Consider the following 23,426-nt stretch of genomic DNA (forward strand, 5'->3'; position numbering starts at 1 on the left):
CTTTGATACTTTATATATTTTGTAAGCAGTCCGATTTTCAAAAAATTATGTTTCTGTATTTTTTTGAAGAATTAGTGACTTTTAAGTTCATCTCTAAGTATAAGGTCTATGTTAAATCGACATCGGGTCAAAATCGAAATCCAAGATGGCGCCTATGAATTTTACCAACTTCTCTTCATGGGTGTCATTTTCATGGTTTTCGGGGTCAACAATAACGAATATCGGGTCAAAATCGAAATCCAAGATGGCGCCTATGAATTTTACCAACTTCTCTTCATGGGTGTCATTTTCATGGTTTTCGGGGTCAACAATAACGAATATCGGGTCAAAATCGAAATCCAAGATGGCGCCTATGAATTTTACCAACTTCTCTTCATGGGTGTCATTTTCATGGTTTTCGGGGTCAACAATAACGAATATCGGGTCATAATCGAAATCCGAGATGGCGCCTATGAATTTTACCAACTTCTCTTCATGGATGTCATTTTCATGGTTTTCGGGGTCAACAATAACGAATTTCGGGTCAAATCGAAATCCATGATGGCGCCTATGAAAACTACAAACTTTTCTTCATGGGTATTATTTACATCGTCAACATTAGAATTCATTCATAAATTCATTCATAAATTAATTCTTCATTCTCTAAATATATAAATATTTACGTTATCACTTTTCACCCACAATATTTACAAAACACATTCCGTTATCAATCTAATTAAAAAATCTCAAGACTTGATTTTGAAAGACCTATCTCTCTCTACCCTACATACAAAAAAAAATTTTCATCCTCTTTTTAACCACAAGAAGCTCTACCCTTCTTATCAATTATTACCACCATATTATGTCAAGAAGAGTTGTTTCAATAGATATTGTAATCATAAGATATAAGCTATTACATTAATGTAACGTATATCTTCCTTAATTCCGCATTATTTTGAAAAGACCAAAGGAAATGTCAAGTATCAAACCTGAATGTAACTTTCAAAGACCTATCCAACGATACCCCACAAGGTAAGTCTCCAGTATTTTTTTCAACTCCACTTGTAGGGGAGGTGTCCTTAGGGGGGAAGCTACGTCCAAAGCACCAAACATCACAAAAAATGGCGTGCGTACAAAGTACACATGTCAGAAGTGAAACTTATTTGTGAAAACCAATTTTTATATCTCGTTTATATTAATAATTATCCTAAACTGTTCTCTAAACCAATTAATTTTTGTAAATATTAGAAATTATTAGATGTTTTACTAATTATTATTACTCATTAAACCAAACAAATACAAATAACAATACAAAGCTAGTAGGGAAGATGTTCTACTTACTCGCGGCCGCGCGCTAATCCTGCATGATACAACGCTAGTAGTGAAGTTGTTTTACTTCATAGCGGTACCGTCTGCTTCATAGTACATTCACATTTTCTCACTTTATCTCAATCAGACTCAATCTCCCTCCCCTCTTCTTGGATAAAAACGTCCTTCATTTTCGTGACACTTTATTCCATTTCATCCGTAAAAATTTTACCCTCATGCGGGCAAAGAAGCTTCACTTCAAAAATGATCCCAAATTCGTTCTCTGCACCCTCGAGACCCTCGAATACGATACCCATATTGTTGAAATCATAATTTTGCGCGGCGGCCATCTTAGATTTAAAAAATGATCTCAAAATCGTTCTCTGCACCCTCGATAACCTCGGATACGATACCCATATTGCTGAAATCATAATTTTTCGCGGCGGCCATCTTGGATTTCAAAACGCACACGACGTTATACGACAGAATTGCCATCTTAACTTCTAATATAAATATTAGTTTAGTAGTTAAAACTACTAAACGAATACATCAACCAATTATCAAAAATACATAAATAAAAAACAAAATTCAAACTTGCTAAAGTATCAAATTCATTTGATTCCCGCTATTAACTTTAAGTACGTGTATGTGTTTGAGCGGTGTCAGTGTAGTGGTGCGATTCGATACCTCTCTGTCTTGAGAACGCGTCCTTAAGGCGAATCTCGATGTGTCGAAAACCATCACACAACTTAAAAAATGTTTCAAAGTCAAAATTAAATAAACTTTATTCAGGTTGGCTAAAACTAAGCACTTTTGAATCGTCATGAAAAATATTTAGGTAATTATAATTACTGACTACTCTACTTTTTCCGAACATATAGTAGATGTTCGGAAAAAGTAGAGCTATTTGGAAGAACATACAAGAAACTCAACGGCCACTCTTTTCAAACAAATAGAGTTATAACAAATAAGTTTGTAAGTAATGAATCGCGTTTAATAATATCAAATATCAAAAAGAAATAATTAACTGTATAAATACAAATTATCGTATATACAATGCGACAACCTTTAGATTTTGAATTATTGTTTGTTAGTCGAAACTCTCCATTAAAACTCTTTATTTCATAAACATTTAAATAAAAATGAGCCGTTAATTATGACAGAAAAATAACAGGTTTTGACTAATTTGTACTTATTTAAATTTTTACACGGTTGGGACGGACGAACAAACAGAAAGTATCCTCTAAATTGGGTAACGTGGTGTGTATAGTTCTTCCGGTGATTTTTTTTTTCATGAACCACTCTAATTAGTATATGAGATAGAATGTGTATCAGCGCCCTGCTCATCTTCACTCAATATTTTTGATGAGATTGTCTTTTTTTATTATTTATTTAAGACAAATTAAATCAATTATACTAAAAATAAAAATAAAACATGATAAATAAATGACATAGTTTTATTTATAATTTGAGATAACCCTTGTTTATCTGTGATTTATAGGGTGCGTGTTGCGCTATTGTCATATTTTTAGCAAGATGACTCTCGTCATGCTTGTAAAAATGTTAATTTTATTTTATAAATGTTCATCGAAGGAGGTTATAATTTTTTGTATAAAAATATAAAAGGACAGTATTAAAATAAAAAAAAAATGCCAAGGAAAATGCTGGATGAATGTCCTTGCAGGAAATTTAGCTATATCAATGGAAAATTAAATTTTAAACTGGAGACTATCACGGGCAAATAATCATCAATCTTGAAGGTCCTTAACGGCCGTGCCCAATATTCAGTTTATCTGTTACTTGAGATAAAAATCGTAACTATCGTTGACTTTTCTGTCCCAATAAAATTATCGACGGTAACTCACCTTATCCGTACACGCTGTCTGTCAATGGGAGGACGTATAGCTTACCAGAGATAGAAGTTTGTATGGAAATTGCAATTCACGCGTCCCAATATAAGGCGATAATAATTACTTATCGGGTATATTTTAGCTTCAGATTATTGACAGCTAATTACTACAGTAGAAGGTAGTAATTTATATCTATCTGTAGATACTATATTGGGAACGGCCGTTAGTCGTATCGGTTCTTATCGATAATGTATTAATATTATAAAAAATCATATTAGAATCTTGTTTTCTCTAAGCCTTTTACAAAAATAAGTTCTTTTTTCATTTCTGTATTGAACTTTAACGTCTTGTTTATCTTTCATGAAGCCTGTCCTGCTAATGATGTGAGAATAACCAATTCTCATTTTATAGAAGTACGTCTTTACGGTTATTAATACGCCCTACCTATTACGTTACAGAACCGCTCAGGATTCTTGAAAAAAACCAAAAATTCTGAGCGGCACTAGAATCGCGCTCGTCAGCTTGAGACATAGGATGTTAAGCCTCATTTGCCCAGTCATTTCACTTGCTACGGCACCCTTTTTATGTTAATCTTTACCCTTATTTTAAACGTAAATGTATTAACTTCTCCCGGAACAAATGTCGCGAAACTTTCCCATTTTCCCATTGAAATTTCGCCAGAGTAATACAGAGTCTCCATCCCCAAAACCAGAGGGGACTCTTTGCGTCGGCGTCATTTCGGGTTTTGATTTTTTTTTTATGAATGTTCTACGAGTACACCGGACCGTATTTTCATGAAAGTATGTCAGGGTTCGGATCAGATTCGGATCGGACGTAGTGCAAAAGCGCTTTTTGTGTTGCGTAGTGAAGTGACATCGTGTGTCATTCTGCCGGGAGTATTCCGAATGGGCTTTTCGACCTGATCAGATACGCTGCAAAAGTTGGATGGTATTGGAAGAGAGTTTGGATGTCGATGATCATTTACCGTCGTTATTTCAAATTAATGATTAACGTCTTTGCAACAAAGAAATAAGAAGAACACATTTATTAAATTACGTCAAAATGACACAATTATGAATGTTAATGTTTTACGACTACTTCGGAAAAGTTGAAACTAATGAGAAGAAGTGGCAAGGAACTCATTGACACTCTTTTAAATATATATTTACAGTTTCAGCATTTTACTTTTATATTATATATACAATGTATATAAAGTGATGCACTAAAAATACTCACACGTTTTCACTTAGGTAACTACTTGTGTGTAAGTTAAAAAAAAATTGGCTTAAAAAATCTCAAAGAGTAAGAGTGTAGTAATAGTTATTTATGCAACTGTTGTGTAATAAGGGGTATTAAAACACGAATGTGGGTTTATCAAACGAGACGAAGCCGAGTGTGAGAATAGTATCACATGAGTGTTTTAATACCTTATTATCTACAGTTGCATACAAGACTTTATCTACACCCATAATATGAATCCTCTAAGATATTCTGACACAGTTAGCTTACTACTAACATTAAAACAGACAGCCCTAGTAGTAATCTAATATCATCCATTACTGATTATATACAAATAAATTAAGTATTAATGAAAAAAATATTTATTTTAGTAGTAATTTACATTTTGTATAGTGCAATTATTAAAATTCACTTGAATATTGTGTTCTTTTGCAGCGTTTAAAATATCCGGCGGTGTGCTGTCAAAACTTGAATCGCTCATTTTTTTAAGAAAAATGGCGGGGTTTCGAATAACCTACTTTTTTACGGCGCGCCAGGTTCTGGTAGTGTGGAACGCGAGTAAAGGAAAATGTTATTTTTTTAAATTCATACAACTACCACGCATCGAGCAATAAGAGTGTGGCTGTTTGTTGAAACTCTTTGCGCATGAAGGGATCGAAAAAAAAAAACCAAGGAGGATTGTTATGAAATTCAGTACAACATTACAACACTCGTTTGGATGATGTAATGGTTGTTACAACATTGGGTGTTTTAATGTTCGTAGGATCTTTAATTGAGGATTAAGGATGGGTGTAGATAAAGTATCAATTTGCATACACTATAAATAAGTAAAGGAATTATGTGAGTAATTTAATATTTGAGCTAATACCTTCAACTGGTAGATTTTCAATTTACGGCCGTTTTCAATAACGTATCTCTAGTTACGGATATATTGTTATCACCGTTTAATGACAAGATCTTATCCATAGTTATATACAATATAGTTACAGTCCAATGCAGTTAGATAAAGGATACAGTTAGCTCTAGGTTTATAAATATATTTCACTAATAATACTAACGTAGTTCATAATAAATATTGTTACTAATACATTTACTTATATATATGGAGATTTCTCTGAAATAAATGAATAAATAAATAAATAAATGCTGACTGTCGATAGGTTATTGAAATGTAAGTAAGCGTAAAAGGATAGATTTGTCTACCTCTAGTTAGTTAAACTAAGGATTCATAGCTTATTGAAAACGGCCGTTAAAGATAAATAATTAATTAATTAATCACCAATCTGCTATCCATTTAACTTATCTTATATATTTAAACGAGCAAAAAAAATATAGTATTTAAAAAAAAATCGTTTTATCCGTGTTTTAATGAGAAACAGCTACAATAACATTAGAATACAATGGTAAATTTAGGTCACTATGTACATGACTGGAATCCAGATGTCCCAGTAGTTTTTTTTTGTTCAAGTTTTGTACTTTCTTAAAAATCCGAGCAAGGCTCAGTCGGATACTGGACTAGTGAAAAGATATAGAAGCGGGCAGCGGGCAGAATAAAATTTTAGAATGACTTACAAATAATTTATTAAATATGACGAGTTTTATACTATAATATAAACATTACAACTTATTTAATAAATAAGCAACAAAAATACACAATACAACAGTTCTTACATCTAAGTACGCTTGTGAGGTTCTATTGGGGCTTTGGTGGGGGTGAGGTGGTTTCCTTCGGTTGTGGTGGTGACTCATGATTGAATGGGACTTTACCACATCAGCGTAGAAACGCGCAGAATCTCGGGGTATCCGCCTTCTATCCGGATCATTGAAGTCCACTTTGTATAAACCATATTTGACGCTGAAAATGTCAGTAACGTAATTAATATGAGTGAGCTTTTGCTACTAAAAATGTAAACAAAAGTTTTTTATTTACGTAAACTTATAAAAACATTTGTAAATAATCATAAAATGTTTACAAATACAAGTGCGCAAAAGCGTCAAAAAGTCAATTATGCCAGGAATTAATTAGTAACGCGGGACGCGTTATAGCGTAATTCGCTCGCTCGCTTAGCCTCTCAAACTGACGCGACTTCCCGCGTGTCAATTTTGGTTCTTCAGTGGAGAAACATCAGGCATTGTGCGATTAAACAATCCCGTCGGGTGTCTTGCTCTTGTTTCGCTTCAACTTGAGCGACTATTCGCGTTAATTTGAACACGCCCATACAAGTTAGCTGACACAATCAAGTTTGAACAGAGCTTTAAAAAATATTCTTCTCAGAAGGATGCCGTCTAGATTATGGGTACCACAACGGCGCCTATTTCTGCCGTGAAGCAGTGTGTTAACATTACTTTATTTCGGTCTGAAGGTCTAACATCTTATGTCTCAAGGTGACAAGCGCAATCGGAGTGCCGCTCAGAATTTTTGAGTTTTTAAAAAAATCCATGGCATGGCGTATTAATTACTATCAGCTGAATGTCCTGCTCGTCTCGCCCCTTATTTTCATATTAGTTCAGTGTTTGACGATCAATACGTGATTTGAAATCGCATCTATGTTGAAGAAAAACATTTGAATTTAAGGCATTACCTGTAACCTCGGGCCCATTCAAAGTTGTCCATTAGAGACCACAATGTGTAGCACTCCACATTAACACCTTCTCTGATAGCGTGACTTATCTGAAATTCATTTGAGAGATATTTTATTAACTGTTGAACATTGGCACTATGTGTAGCTAGACCATTCTATAGGCTGGTTTCAAAAATTCCCGCGATCTTAAATTCTATTGTCTTGTGTTCTGTACGTCACTACTGACTATTCAATTTGAAAGTAGTCACTTACCGCCATTAAGCCGGTGTTTGGTGTTAAAAAGGTTTTTGGGGAAACAAAGTAAGTATTTCTAATGCTTTGAAGTCTAATCCCCTTATTCATAATGGTCCGCTAACTTTAAACAGCCGCTAAGGAGTGCTTTTTCTCATTCTGAATTAGGTCAATAGAAGAAGACAGAGTGAGAATTAGCAATGCTTTAAGTTAGCAGACTATTATGAATAAGTTGTTAATAGTTCTGTAGTGTCTGTTGTTCTTTGTCGCTATAACAGTACTGCTAGAAAAATAAATACTTTTTTAACTTAACCCAGATTCCTTTGTTGTTTTTAACCGACTTCAAAAAAGGAGGAGGTTATCAATTCGTCGGTATTAGCCACGTCAGCCACGGTAGTATGGTATGGTATAGGGGCTCCTGTTTCCGCAATTAGACCACTAGCATTGGTCAATTTTGCGTGCAGTAATGGCCAGTCACTCCAACCAGCCCAGCTCCTTCCAGAAGTTAAGAACATTCCTGGGGTGTTCGCAGACTTCCTGGAGCGACCTTAAGGTTTTTGCCCGTTGGTTGGCCACCCCGCATATTCCAGGATTACGTGAGCGACCGTTTCGTCTTCGGTCAGACAGCCTCTGCACTTAGGACTGTCCGTTACGCCGATTGTGAAAAGGTGTTTGTTTAGTGATGTGTGACCCGTTAGAGTGCCCACCATTATACGGATGTCATGTCTGTTGAGGTTGATAAGTCTAAGTATCAGTTTGGGCGACAGTGCAGGTATCGCCTCCTTCGACTGCAGCCACGGTAGTTTTGTAACTACATACATAGTTATAGGTGCGATGTGCTTGAGTCGCACGCGCGACGTGATAAGGCGAGAGCGGGGCCGCGGCAAGAGGACACCGATTCCAAAACTTACAATAATCGTAATTAGAATTAGATTAATTAATTATATTGTCTAGGAATACGCAATTATTTATATTAAACTTTGTGTTATTGTACACTGTGTTATTGTTTTTGAATAATGTTTTTGAAGTCCGTTTTTTTGTTATTTTTTTTTAAATCATTATAAAGATAATAATTAGTATCAAAACATCACACTTTTACATCAATCTATAACTCTGAAAAAATAAATCGTTGTTTATTTATTAATAATAATAATAGTAGTGATGCTTGTTTTGCAACGACCGTAACTCATCGACGATGTGACGTCATTGACGTCAGTTCCAGAGATAATGTGACCGGGTGGTACTATTTAAAAAAAGTACCATTTTTAAAGTAATATGCTTAAAGTGACAGCAACACGAATAAATTAAGAATCTTGTAGTGAAAAATGATCGCCATAATATATTTTATACTAGCTGACACGACAGACGTTGTTCTGTATATCTTATATATAAAATTCTCGTGTCACAATGTTCGTTCCCGTACTACTCCGAAATGGCTTGACCGATTCTCATGAAATTTTGTAAGCATATTGAGTAGGTCTGAGAATCGGCCAACATCTATTTTTCATACCCCTAAATGTTAAAGGTGGTCCACACGAATTTTTTTTTTTAATTTTTTTGACATTTTTTTTTAAATTTGTTTGATTATGAGTCAGCATTAAAAAATACATACAAATTAAAATTTTCACCCACCTACGATCAACAGTTACTTTTGTATCGCGATTTTAATATCGGCAATACAACGTTTGCTGGGTCAGCTAGTAATAAATAAAATAATGTTTTTATATAAATTTGTCAATAATATATTATAACATCAAGAATTACTTCGTAAAATATGCTCCTTGTTGTAATAATGAAATTGTTTCACAGCAGAACTGTCAAACCGTGCGTCAATAAATTCTCTCATAGAAATATAATATGTATCACTTGGTATCACATCACATCAAAGGAAAAACAAACGTTTTGTTGTTTGTATTCAATTCCGAGCATTTTCATATTTATTACCTTTTAAACCTTCTCTGGATTTACATGAATAATTCAAGACTAAAATTAGCCAAATCGGTCCGGCCGTTTTCGAGTTTTAGCGAGACTAACGAACAGCAATTCATTTTTATATATATAGATGACAAACAGCAATTTGGTTAAAGGAAAACAGATGAAATGTAAAATTTTTACTTGTATAGTAATTGCAGCTTGTGGAAAGATTTCCTTACATCATATTTACGCATTGTTTCGTGCCCCACTTTATGATTAATACTTAATAAATACTTACTAGGTGTGTACTTCTAATAAATCTATATTTTTATGGTTCTATACTACTTTTACTTACAGATAAAAAGGCATAAAAGGCATTTATTTTCTCAAAATTGATTCCTTTAGAATTATTTTTGATATCATTTCTAATAACTACTACCGCTTCGAACAAATGGCGCTCTGAGAGGGAAGAAGCGGCGCAAGAAACTCTCCCAGCATTCATTTTTTTGCGCTCTTTTCAATAAAAATATACAATACTGTACAGACATTTCTATCGCTATAAAATAATCACAATCTAGTCCCAGGCTGTCCGATCATTTAGATATTCAGCAGTGGAGTAATAGGATTCACGACAGAGCCATTTTTTTATAAAACATTTAAATTTATTTATATATAATGCCTGAACAGTGGCTGGGACTTTATTATAGAAGTGTTTACATTTACCCTTTGTATGATTTTATTATATGTTATCACGACATGACTTATTAAGATTTGGGGCTGACAAACACTTAAATCAGTGCACGTCCTCTGCTCTGAGTAAAGGTATTTTAAGACACCCAAATCTGATTCTCGCAATGGTTATGATGCCTTGACCTAAAATTTCCTTAGAAATTCCAGGTCTTATATAAGATTATAGGTATAAGAACTCACCTCTTTGAGATGTTCCCTGATGAATTCAATTCGGTCTTCATCGTGAATATCATGTATACTTCCGCTGCCATTCTCCGTTATCCAAAACGATAAGTTCCCATAGGTTCGACGTAGCCAGACGAGCTGATGTCTGATCCCCGCAGGATAAAACTGAAAACACAATTATTTTTTCAAGTGAAAACTTATTACTTAAAGGCCGGCAACACTCCTGTGATTCCTCTGGAGTTGCAAGAAAATTTTAACGGCGGCGATGACTTAACATTAGGTGACCCGTATGCTTGTTCGTCCTCCTGCTGAAAAGTGTTTTGAATGGTACCTAAGTTTGATGACCGCTCTATAGAGCGGATATATATTTATACCTGAGTTACCTTCAAGTCGTGCCTTATGAAGTTTTACTTCGTTATATCAAATCAAATCAAAATCACTTTATTCAAGTAGCTCAAGGAAATGACACTTATGAATGTCAAAAAAAAATTTTATATTATTGAAAGTTGAGCTAATGAGAAGAAGTAGCAAGAAACTCATTGCCACTCTTTTAAATCCAGATTTACATTTTCATTGGTTTACAAATCATTTCAGTATAACAACTATACTCATACTACAAATACTCAAAAAAAAATGTTAATTAATACGTAAAAACAAGAGTTTATTGAGTACATTCATGGCCGACCACTACTGTATCAACAATAATAGTAGGCCATGGTACAGTAGATGCGTCAATCTACACACACCGCAAATAAACAAAGGTATTTAGCGACCATTTTATTAGCAATTATAAAAAATATAATTTTTAATTTTAAAACCATGAAACAGAGTTTCCGGCTACAGGATCATCCTGCCACCACAAGTAGCACCTGTTCACCACCATGACGCATGGGCGAGTCATCGCCTCCCTCGACCATATTTTAGTAGGGTGTAGAAAAAAGCACCCCACGCTTTTTTTACAATAAAATATATATTTTTTACACTATTTTCAATTTAATTTTTTTTTCTATTTTTTTAGTTGAATTTTATATAAAGCGTGTTTTATAGTTTTTTTTAACAATTATTTATTTTTAATTTTTTAGTTCAATTTCCAATAAAAGCGTATTTTTAAAACTATTAAGTATTTCAACATCAATTGCTGCCTTATCGACTATAGATGAAAATTATATAAATTAACAAAAATCATATTTTTCAAATTGAAAAATTGAATAATTATATCAAATTAGTGTAATGTCATCGGTCCTCGATAAATCTACAAAGTTTGAACGAAATCTAGCCGTTTACAGTGAGTCAAAATCGCGCCCAAAGAAGTCGGATACAAACATACAGGTGAAGCTAATATAAAGCGTATATAAAAAGGTAAAGTTTGTGAGGCTGTAGGGTCTCCAAATCGACTTTGCAAAGTAAGTCGGAGAAAAAACGGTTGAATGAAAAAGCTTCCTATTAAACGCTGCCTTACTTATTATTATTATTTGAAGAGGGTGGCTATCTATTATATTATGTTAATAATGGAATTTCATAAAAAAAATCCGCCCACATAGTACGTTATAAATAACGCACTTTCAGCCCAGTTGTCACAACAAAATGAAGTCTAGAAGGTATAGGACAAAATATAAGTCTATCATAGAAATATATTTATCTACCATAGGGAGTGACAATATCATAATATATTGCAACAACACTTGGTAAACGTCATGAAGTTACATCAGTTCGTAAAGGGGCTTTGACATTATTTTTAATAAGGGTCGAGATGAGCAGGACGTTCAGCTGATAGTAATTGATACGCTCTGCTCATTACAATGCAGTGTCGCTGAGGATTCTTGAAAAACCCAAAAATTCCGAGCAGCACTACAATTGCGCTTGACACCTTGAGACATAAGATGTTAAGTCTCATTTGCCTAATAATTTCACTAGCTACGGCGCCCTTCAGACCGAACACAGTAATGTTTACACATTACTGCTTCACGACAGAAATAGCCCTCGTTGTGGTACCCATAAACTAGCCGACATCCTGTGTAAAGGAGCCTCCCACTGGTAAAAACAACAAAAACACGAGAATAAGAACTGATTAGAAACTCCCAGCCCACCTTTTAAATGATATACTTACATTAGTTGTTAACATGCCTATTTCATTAAAACAATATTATACAATTTTAGGTGGTCTGCGCAGAACCAGACAAAAACCATGAATCATTATCCTCTATATAATCTACTATACTATAGTAAGCTTTCTTTGTCAAAGAAGCTTATTAAAATGATGATTCACAGATAACTTACTGAAACCTCGTCAGTAGCAGTCGGTGGCCAGTCTTCTGAATTTTCTAGCTGAGCATTGAGGACTGGTGACCCTCCGAATATCCACTTGCTGAGATCATCACCTGGCCTGGATGGCCGAATCTGCCGACTGGTGTAGAAGTTGAGACCGAAGTAGTCGTAAGTACCTGACATATTTGATACATTAAAATTTGGTAGGTGTTGAGACTACCGATAGAACTGAAAATATACAACTTTTAGTGTATTAAAATTTGAAATTTCATAGTGTTTAAAAACAATTAAATTATGAATGTCAATTTATTTTTAAAACCTATTTTCAATAATATATTAAACAAACAAAAACACCATTTCAACAATGCATAGTAGGTATATACGCATTGAACTTTTCACTAAATCTATCAATATCACTTAAAAGCTATACACAGCACTAATTTTGCACAATACGTCAGCTGTATAGCTACAGGTACACTGCTATAAGCATTTCGGTCACTCTCATTTCACCCCTTCAAAAAGTGTTTAACGATATATATTTAAATATTTTTTTAATAATTTATTTATCGCGTGCTCCAGTCATGAGCATGTCGGTAACGCGAACCCATAAGATTGGAAGGAAGTTTTCACTCCAAAAACAAAAAGGCAATGCGCTGATTACAAACCTGACCACAATTTATCGATTGGAATACCAAAAAGAACTTGTCCTAAGTTGCCTAACGTCATTATAGATATATCTGCGATAAACTGGATATATCTATGCAAGAACAAAATTCGTGAATTAAGATCGAGGAGATCTTTACTGTAGGAGATTCAGATCTGCATTTAAATATAGTAACCTATATAAAGCAAAAACTAGTTTCGGTATCATATATAACAAATGCATTATTCTTACCTCTTATTAATTTAATCTCTTCTTCACTAAATGGGGGTAGAGGTGAAGAAGCGTATCCCATCCTCCTGCCGTACTCCTCCATCAATTTTATTACCTTCGGAGGCCATCCGCCAGCTTTGGAATATATAGGATGTGCATAACGGCCGATCTTTGAACATAAAAATAGCATTCTTAGTGACTCAACCTTTTAAAAATTAACGATGAAAAGAGTACTACTCGTATCACACCCAAAAGTACCGGTGCTGATCGACGCGGTGAAATTGCTGTGTATGATTTCTTTTAGATCCCTTTCAATTTGTATTTTTGAGTGCCGAAGTCGGAAGCAATCTCAAAACCATCACAGACTGTTGGTCTGTCACTCCGTGACAAGAGTCCTTAAGGCTGGGGTCCGAGCCAACGGCCTTGACGAATCGAGCGGAGCTACGTTACCTCTTGCGCACAAGATCGCCATAGATTTAATTCAGAATTAGAACCATTTTTAATTGATTACAAACTTAGTACAATTTTCTTTACAAAACTAACAAAACTATATTGTCATGTAAAATAGTATTGGTGGACAATTAATAAATTTTCGCACAGTTTTAACCTAGATTGAATGATTGGTATGGCTCCAACTATAAAAGTTAAGGGTATTTTGGTGATATTTTTCCGCACTGTCTATAAAAAAAGGAATGTTATGAAAAAATGAATTTTCTTCTTAAATTCTTTAGATTATATAAACCGCCGAGAAATGGTTTCAACTATGCGCTATTTTGGCGATTTCTTGGGATAGCAGCCTTAAGGTTGCGCTAGTCGGCATTTTCTATATACAAACAGTATGTCCAAAGTTAAACATAATATATACGTATCGTCATAAAATCTTGTATGCCTTGTTCAACTCTCAGGTTGTGACTTCATCTACAGGATCTACTTTACAGTTGATAACCTGCTCAACCCCAATATTTGCAAATTAGGAAATTGACTTGAGATGTCGCTCTTGTAAATCTAAACAATTTGTTATGTTTTTAAAGTGATAACCCTAAACAAAATTTTATGAACGATGCGGGACTAGAACCCACGACCTCCGCGTTCCGTGCCGCTGCTCCAACCAACTGAGCTAACCGTTCGAGTGACGTATCGTTATAAAATCTTGTATGCCTTGTTCAACTCTCACTAGAAGTGTGGATTATCACTTTAAAACGTAACAAATTGTCATTATTATCTATCTCTGTAACAGAAACCAAATTTTAAAATATTAAATTACTTGAAAGTTATGAACCTTGAAAAATCTAGAAAGTATTTCAATAATTTTAACCAAACTCAGAGCATAAATTAATAATAGAAGGAATAAGTAATTGTTAAAACCAAATTCGTACTTTTCCTAAAGGTCTTATCGCACTGACCTGTACCACTGGACAGGCTGTTCCATATGTTTGACAGCAAATTTTTTGTGCCTATTTGAAACGCCACTCGCGAGCGTCCAGAGAACTAATTTTGACGTATAATACAAATGGCTGCGGAGGAACGTACAATACTCTGAAGTATTTTCACATTTTGAATTAATTTCGTTCGTTTTCCGTTTTATTTATACTTCGAGAATCAACCTAATAAAATACACAATTTTTTTTCTAAATAGTTTCCCACCATCTATCCATGTTTGCTAAGTGTCATCATCGCTAGTTTTAGTACAGCAGACTCTCGCTACAAGGCCAACAGCGCCATAATGGCGAATATTAAACAGGTACAAAAGCACTTTGACAGCCGCCAGTCCAGTGGTAAATAGTAGAGGTCAGTGTCTAATCGTAACTTTTAAAGCACTCGATTCTAACGCGATTTATTATCCATTTCACGTCAAATTACTGACCTGCTAAATTAAATGATCTACCTTTTAATTGCAACGCATTACACAAATAAAAAAGCTGAGCTCGCATTGCATAGACAATAGAAGTATAAACATAAACTGAAAATATAAAGTTATTGCTAATTTAGTCTTTGTAAGAACCTGCTACAAAGTACCATATCTTAATATATATAAATTACGTGTCACGTTGTTTGTCCGCGATAGACTCCTAAACTAATGAACTGATTTAAATGGGGATTACTTCACCGAGTGCAGTTTAGTCCAACTTGAGATATAGGATAGTTTTAATTTCGACTTGGGACCCATAATTATTTTTATTTCCAATATTTGTTTTGTAGAAACATATTTTCTGTGAGAGAATTTATTGACGCACGGTTTGACAGTTCTGCTGTGAAACAATTTCATTAAAACAACAGGGATATTATTAGGGACATATTTTGCGAAATAATTCTTGATGTTATGAAATATTATTGACAAATTCATAAAAAACATAATTTTATTTATTATGTACAGAACAACGTCTGTCGGGTCAGCTAGTTAATATATACAAAAAAACTACGTTTAAAAAAAACGACTTAAAAAACTGAAAGTATAAAATAACTAAATACACCTCTCATGAAAATCTTATACCTTTAATATTATTAAAATACTATTATTTGTATGTGCTATTGATAGGGTTTTAGTCGGTGCCTGCCCGCTTGGGCTGTTTGGTTCTAGACGAAGCTATCCCGCTCAAAGTCACGCATGGCGAGAGTACGTACCTGCTATTACATTTGGCTTGGTACCAACTTCAGATTATAAAATTTGTTTTGTTTGAATAAATGGTTAATTTTGAACTATTACGTTTAATATTTATACAAAGATATAGCGTTCAACAATATTCTTAAGAGCATTGCTTATAAGGCCATTGTATTTTATAAGCTTGCGTCATCAAACTGAATAGTAGCCATAACAATATCAAATCCACAATCAGCTCGATAGGTATATGACTCGAGCAAGAAGAGGCAAGACTCTTGTGATTCGTCCAGCGTAGTAAGGTGATCACTTATCAACAGGTATCGCCATGATATTGCATAGAATTATGATTAATAAACTTACACCGAATTGTCGAGCCAGTTCAGCCAATTCTTCATGCTCAGGAGAACTTGCCTCTATCCACACTGGGTTATTGGCTATTCCTACTTTCCCTGGAAATACAGAAAGAACTCATTGTACTGGATGAAGAGAATGCAGGTAAGTCCTGGGGGCACAGTAGTGCCCCGCCAAGTTGAGCAAAACTTGTTTTTGCTGACACGGACATACCATCCTTTTCTCGAAACAGTTCAGGTCATTTTCGACCCCCTATAAGTTCGTTTTGTATAAAACAACAAGCTTGAATTTTTACATTTTTAGTAACCAAGCAGGCGTTGTATATAAACATTTTGAACCAGTAGTTTAACCCGTCTGTAATGGGCAGTCTATGCCAAGGGTTCGGGTTACACAATAAAATTTATTGCTTTTGAAGTGTTTCGGCTTGTTTATAAAAACGAACGTCAATGCTTTTGTTATTAAACAAGCTATCGCTTTGTTAGATAACATAAATAATAGATACTGCGTAATTTAAACAAATTTCGTTTAAAGTATAGGTATTTAAGTCATGCATTTTTTACGATTTTTTTAGATTTACCTACAGATTACATTTCGATTATTACTAATGAATGTAGTAATTTTTTATAACTAAGACATACTTCAAAGTTACTAATTAGTAATAGAATAGTTACTAAAGCATCATAGATAATACTAAAAATAATTTTTAAATCGACTGCTACACATAATTTTTAAGGCTAACCGCATTTTGATGGCTTGTCGTATTTTACACAGATAAAGTTTTAAAATTAAATATTTTTACTTTTAAAGTCTGTTAATTAAAATTTATAACAATCCCGCAACAAAAATTTGCGCTTAATATAAAGCCTTTTTATGTATATGTCGTAATCAAGAACGTCGAGCACAAGAATATTCAGTATTCGTCTTAGGGTGAAATCGGCTTTCGGTGCGAGTGTGGCCGAGAGCGGGCGCTGGGTGAGCGCCGAGCAGGCTGTCAGAGAAGAACTATCGAGCGAGTCGGTTGTGTCGCACGCGATCACCACGTTCTTATTACATGATCATTAGGCTTTGCGAAGTGTACCTACCGTTACAATTGTAAAGTTTATTGCTACCAGTTGGAGGATCCTCTGCCCTGGATGCCGGCTAGATTATGAGTACCACAACGGCGCCTGTTTCTGTCATGAAGTAGTCGGTGTGAAGGGCGCCGTAGCTAGTGAAATTACTGGGTAAATGAGACTTAACATCTTATATCTCAAGGTGACGAGCGCAATTATAGTGCCACTCAGAATTTTTGGGTTTTTCTAGAATCTTGAGCGGCACTTCATTGTAATGGACAGGCCGTGTCAATTACCATCAGCTGAACGTCCTGATCGTCTCGTCCCTTATTTTCATTAAAAAGAAAATTATGATACCGTGTGTTTGTAAGACTGTGTTTTACTTGCCACGAAGATCCTGACCATGTGTCCGGCCTTACCCCGAGATATATAAAAAAATTTTAGTTACCTCCATATCTTGGTTTGTAGTGTTCATCATACAGCCTCCAAGCCTTAGCATGCGCCAACAGAATATGTCTGTTACAAAGATAAGGTCCCAGTTCTGGCTCCAAGACAGCGGGTGCCAATATTCCGGTATTGTAGTTGAAGTCGCAGAGAATTAGGGGCTCGTTGATCGTGATCCAGGACTTGACCTTCTTAGCGTACAAAGAGAATAATACCCGGGCGTAATCCGTGAACCAGTCAACAATTAGTGGATTCGACCAGCCACCTGTAAATATAAATTTAACGCGATAAATTCACTCTAGCACCAACTAGCAGTTCTAAAATAGATATAAATTTATGATATAATACGTAGGATGCTCTGTATAATCATCATCATCATCAGCCGGAAGACGTCCACTGCTGGACAAAGGCCAAAGATTTCCAACGTATTCCGGCCTACCAACATATATGACAAAATGCTAATATTTTGCTAGTGATATGTCGTTTTACCAACCTAATTCAAGTAAAATACATTATTTAATGAACTTGTCACAAGTCAACGTTTTAATAGTTTTTCATAACATTTTTATAATTTTTCCGTTTTTCATATTCATGTGAACTACCTTCCATTTACCTACGTATTATAACGATTACATATAACTCTGATAATAATTCTTCTTAAATATCAACTTATCTATCTATACCTACATCTTGTACATCTATTTTAACAAATTCTGTATAACCCTCCAAATATCTGCTTTTGTGCACAAATTTTACCCGAACTTTGCCCGTTCATAATGTACTAGGTATTCATAAATTGTAATAGTAAAGAAAACATTGCAATAGAAATCTCGTGCATGTAATCGTGATTCTATATTATAAACATAATACATGACATAGATGTAACAAATTAATGATAACTGAAAAACACGAATTTCCTGCTTGCTTGCTGAGATGGTTTGAACATGTCGAGAGAATGAATGAAGAACGATTGACGAAGAAAGAGTATAAGGCCAGTGTGAATCAAAGTGTTGGAAGGGCGGGCGTTTCGAGATGGTCTCTGCCTACCCCTACGGGAAAGAGGCGTGATGATATGTATGAATGTATGTAAAAATTTCCTGGAAGAACTTCCATGGAATTTTTGAACATTATTCTCGTTCGATGTTATCGCTTTCTCTTGCTTGTCGTCAACAGCTGGTATGTGTTGGATAAAACAACATGCTGTTTGACCATGTTCTCGTGGACGATAGACAGGACCGGGAAGGGCCCTCTTAAGTACAATTTTTGAGACCGTGAATAAAATTGTAAAAACTATAAAGCTTGAAAGATTAATAAAAGACTGCATTAAAGAAATTCTTTTGGAAAAATAATACTCTTTCCATTGGTGAAAGAGTTTACGATACAAGTCTGATATAGGGGCCTTCTGTTCGAAGGATGACTTTTCAATACATTGTGCCACTTTGTTAGCTGACTCGGTTATCGGTTATTAAAAATGGATATTGTCACGACATATTAAGTACTATCTTGACAGCAATATCTGTATAATATAGATACATCTTATTGAGATCTGTTGCCATGAAATTTAATAAAAACTTAATACACTGTTAAGACTACGTCATCACACTAATTCAGATTATAAAGAGATTTTTCTTAAGCAGAATAGATGCCATTTGGTCGCATAAAAAATTTAAATAGTTTGGCCCAGTAATTTTTGTTTTATGAACATTTTTCATGAAAATTTTAGTTTACCTCGATGATATAATTGATTTTTACGTACGGCTTTTTTAGGAGTTTTCATTCATGTTGATTATATATTATAATTATAAACTGTCACTAAAAAGTAAAAAAAAAGCTATGTTTAAAAAAACCGACTTCAAAAACTGAAAAGTATCAAATAACTAAAAATTTAATTTAATACACCTTTACCTTTAATATTAATAAAATACTATTATTTGTATGTGCCAAGCCAAATGTAATAGTAAGTACCTACACTCGACACGCGTGACTTTGAGCGGGATAGCTTCGTCTGTTCTAGACGTCAAAAACATCCCAAGCGGACACACACGCGTGGCCAGACAACCTTAATAATTACAGTAAGTAAGCTGTTTATAATATTAAGTTTTATTTTGTTTAGAGCTCGGCACACAAATAATAGCATTTTATTAATATTAAAGGTAAAGGTGTATTAAATTAAATATTTAGTTATTTGATACTTTTCAGTTCTTGAAGTCGGTTTTTTAAACGTAGTTTCTTTTTTCGTTCTGATGTCAATAACATAACGTTCAAAATATCTATATAATATATTATAATTGGGGGGCCCAATACAATTTCAAATAAAGAGAAATGCCATGAAATAGGTATAGCAGATTCCACCAGTTTTACCACCTCTCCGTTTAACAAAACATCCGCATCTACATTTTTAACATTTGTAACGGTAAATTTAATATATTTAGTTTTAGGACTATCAATGTCAGATTTCATATAGAGCATTGTTTACTTGATCATATAAACTTGGCATCTTTTCACTTTATATGTGAGTGAAGTGTGATTCGTAAACAATATTTCCTTGTGTTTTTTTTTCTATAAGGTTAGGTAGGTAGATCGTTTGTGTAAATTAGGAATAGAAATGGTCCAAGAATAGACCCTTTTGGTAACCTCATACCGAGAGGAGTCTCAGGAGATCTCCTGCCATCCACATCGATCTTCTGAATTCTATTAACTTCATATGAGATCAGAAGACCAAGCGCAGATCCATTTGCATTAAGTGACAAAGCTTCCTGACCAGCGTTGAATATTGAACACAATCGAAAGCGTTAGATAAAATCACAAAAGATACGGAGTGCATTCTGTGATTTCTCCCAGGCCACAAAGATATTCTTAATTAGCTCAACACCTGCATCCGTAGTCGAAGGTGCCCTAGTTAATCCAAATTGTCTTATGTAAATCCAAAGTATCTTATGAGTGTCAAAGTAAGGAAGCATTTAGCTTAAAATTATTTTTTAAAAAATTGTTAATTATTTTATTATTTTTACAAAGGGCCAGAAGTGTGTTCCTATTTAAATATTTTAGGTTATGAAACACGTAATATTCAATACAACTATAAAAAAACTATTGCAAGGTATGGTGCTATAACCTCAATTACTGAACTTGCTATTTTTACAGATATTTTACATATATCAGCAGTTTTTTTTTTCATTTCTAGAGGTCTGAAAGTTGTAATTATTTCTGCTGGACTAACAAAACTGAATTTGAAATTTTGTTTACATTATTTAACATTTTCCACAAGAAGTGACTCAGTAACACTAGTGAAATAGTAAAACATCAGCCCAATCGATTTAGGCACAGAAATCATTCATGCGGGATGTCTGATTGCTGTTTGTTATGCACGCTAGCAACGTTCCGGTTATTGATGGGCTTTGTACCAAAATGATGGCAATTCGGATAAATTAAGAATCTCGCAATAAAAAATTATCACTAATGTATATTTTATTTAATAAAACAGCAATTTCGTAAACAAAAATTACCGAAGTAATGTAAGTTCTTGATTGTTCACCAATGAAGTTCTGTATTATTCTATACGCTTAATAGGACACACCATTTGCAGTCCGAAAAGTGTGTTTAAAAACAATGAAATCACACTTTTCTCCTTGGTCACATGTCAACTGTCACTGTCCGAAATTCCGCGGGTTCTAAATTCAACATACGCAACTGAATATTGGTTATATTGTTGCTTATTGACCAAAAATAATTACAACTGGAGTAAATGCGGCAATGGCATGTTCCATATTTCGGCTTTTTTTATATACGACGTGATTTGTCTACATGTTTACCTATAGCTATAACGTCATTATTATTCACCTAATGTTTCAAAGTAGGAAGCGTAATTGCGATGCTCTATAATCTTCCTAGATCATTTGTCGTAATTATTTGTCACAAAAAAATTTAAAGTTTGTAAATATAAGTTGCTCTGTGCACTTACCGTGATCTTGAAGTATTTGAGGCAAATCGAAATGGTACATGGTTATCACAGGTTCGATCCCTCGCCTGAGTAATTCGTCTATTAGTTTGTGGTAGTACATAGCACCAGCTTTGTTTACTTTCGTGGCGAATCCATGGGGCAAGATTCGAGACCACGATATTGAGAACCTGAAAATATAAATGGCATAATATTCTGATAAATGGAGAACCGGTTTCTTTTGTTCAGTTCTACTGCAAAAATCTATTGAACAGATCGGAATCGATAATACTTAAACCATAAAATGCAGCGTGCTTTGGAGAAGATTTTAGTACCTACATGATAATATGGTGATTATTTTGCCCCTTTAAAGATAGAGGGAGAAAAAGGGTATGCTTTATAAGAAGATATCTTAAGTAATATAGGTTGGAGTACACTGAGAGATAAGTTTGTTGCATCATTTTATTTAATATATTGTAGTTGAAATGATTTTTAAAACGATGAAGCTATAAATGGTCATTTAAAAGAATAGCAATGAGTTTCTTGCTACTTCTTCTCATTAAAGCTCAACCTTTAGCGAAGTGGCTTTTAATGTAAAAAGAAAAGAAAACTTGACATTCATTAGTCATATCCTTGACCTATATGAATAAAGTAATTTTGATTTGAGACGTGATTTAATATTTTACCGGTAGAATTGTAAGCCCATTTCCTCCACCATATCAATGTCCCTCTTGTACAGCTCGTGGGAGTTGCAGGCCACGTCGCCAGTCGTGTGGTCCTCAACTTGATCCAACATTTTATGGGAGAAAGTGTCCCAAATATTTACACCTTTACCTGAAGACAAAACATAAGTAATTTAAACATAAGAGTACAGGTAAATTACTTTCGAGATGTTTTTGCATTTGTGTGTGTATACGTGTACGGTCAGCAGATAAATAAATAAACCAATACTTATATATTTTTTGAAGCTATACTTCTTTAGACGCGTTATGAAAAAATTATGAAAGTGAAATTTTAAGATGCGCGCGCATCACTGTAACACAAAAGTAACACAGTTGGTTCCTAAAATTTTCTGACGTCTGCGTCATTCGTTATTTTATTTTTGGTTTCTTCGTCCATTTATAGGACAGGCAATGGGTTCAAGCCCGTACAGCCGTATTCATTATTTAATAATTAATTGTCAAAGCCATCTTCGCAATTTTTTTACAAAATTAATCTTTCTAAAAACGTAGAATAGCACGAAGAACAAATCATTTTAATGATTTTTGCTTCGTTAAGCCAAAGAAGTATAGCGTGCATACATAAGTATACACACTTCTTTTTACATTTTTATATGGAACTAATAAAGATATTAAAATAGTAAATATTAATATTGAACACTGTTTTTAATTCTTAATTAACTCCAGATATTTCGCACCCATACTCATCTTCATTTTCATCCGATGAATCATTTGCGTTAACAGTAATTTGTTCTGATATTATATCTAAAGTCTCATCCGTGCCTTGAAATTTCTAATAACTTTACCATTATAACACTGAACAATAAATATATATATAACCTTAAGAATAAATCGCATATAAAGTCAATTCTTTCATTTATTTACTAAAGCCAAGTAGTCACTTACAACAATTAGCAATGTTTATAAATATATGACGACCCCTATAACAATAATCGTAACTAGAATTAGATTCATTATTATTATTTTTAAAATTACAATTATAATGATGCATTATACATATTATTTGTTTAAACAAAAAAAATCTTAACAAAAAAACAACCGACTTCAAAAACACTATTCCAAAACAATAGATTATTATTTTTTCACTTAAATGATGATGACGTCTACTATTAGACATTATAATTAAAATTTGACATCTGATATTTCCTA

General features: G+C 34.0%; 1 protein-coding gene across 1 annotated transcript in view; it reads right to left on the minus strand.

The window, feature by feature from the left end:
* Positions 1-5,940: 5,940 nt before the first annotated feature.
* LOC126970988 (myrosinase 1-like) overlaps positions 5,941-23,426 on the minus strand; it is a 30,947-nt gene continuing 13,461 nt past the window's right edge. Inside the window, exons 3-11 of the mRNA XM_050817155.1 lie at positions 22,224-22,371; positions 21,562-21,728; positions 17,608-17,868; positions 16,117-16,205; positions 13,179-13,326; positions 12,296-12,459; positions 10,034-10,183; positions 6,959-7,047; positions 5,941-6,231 (exon numbers count right to left, since the gene is read on the minus strand). Coding sequence (XP_050673112.1) covers positions 5,994-6,231; positions 6,959-7,047; positions 10,034-10,183; positions 12,296-12,459; positions 13,179-13,326; positions 16,117-16,205; positions 17,608-17,868; positions 21,562-21,728; positions 22,224-22,371 — 1,454 coding nt within the window. The 3' untranslated portion in view covers positions 5,941-5,993. The remainder of the gene's footprint in view (positions 6,232-6,958; positions 7,048-10,033; positions 10,184-12,295; positions 12,460-13,178; positions 13,327-16,116; positions 16,206-17,607; positions 17,869-21,561; positions 21,729-22,223; positions 22,372-23,426) is intronic.

Source organism: Leptidea sinapis, chromosome 22 (genome assembly GCF_905404315.1).
Source record: "Leptidea sinapis chromosome 22, ilLepSina1.1, whole genome shotgun sequence".
NCBI classification, from domain to species: Eukaryota; Metazoa; Arthropoda; class Insecta; order Lepidoptera; family Pieridae; genus Leptidea; species Leptidea sinapis.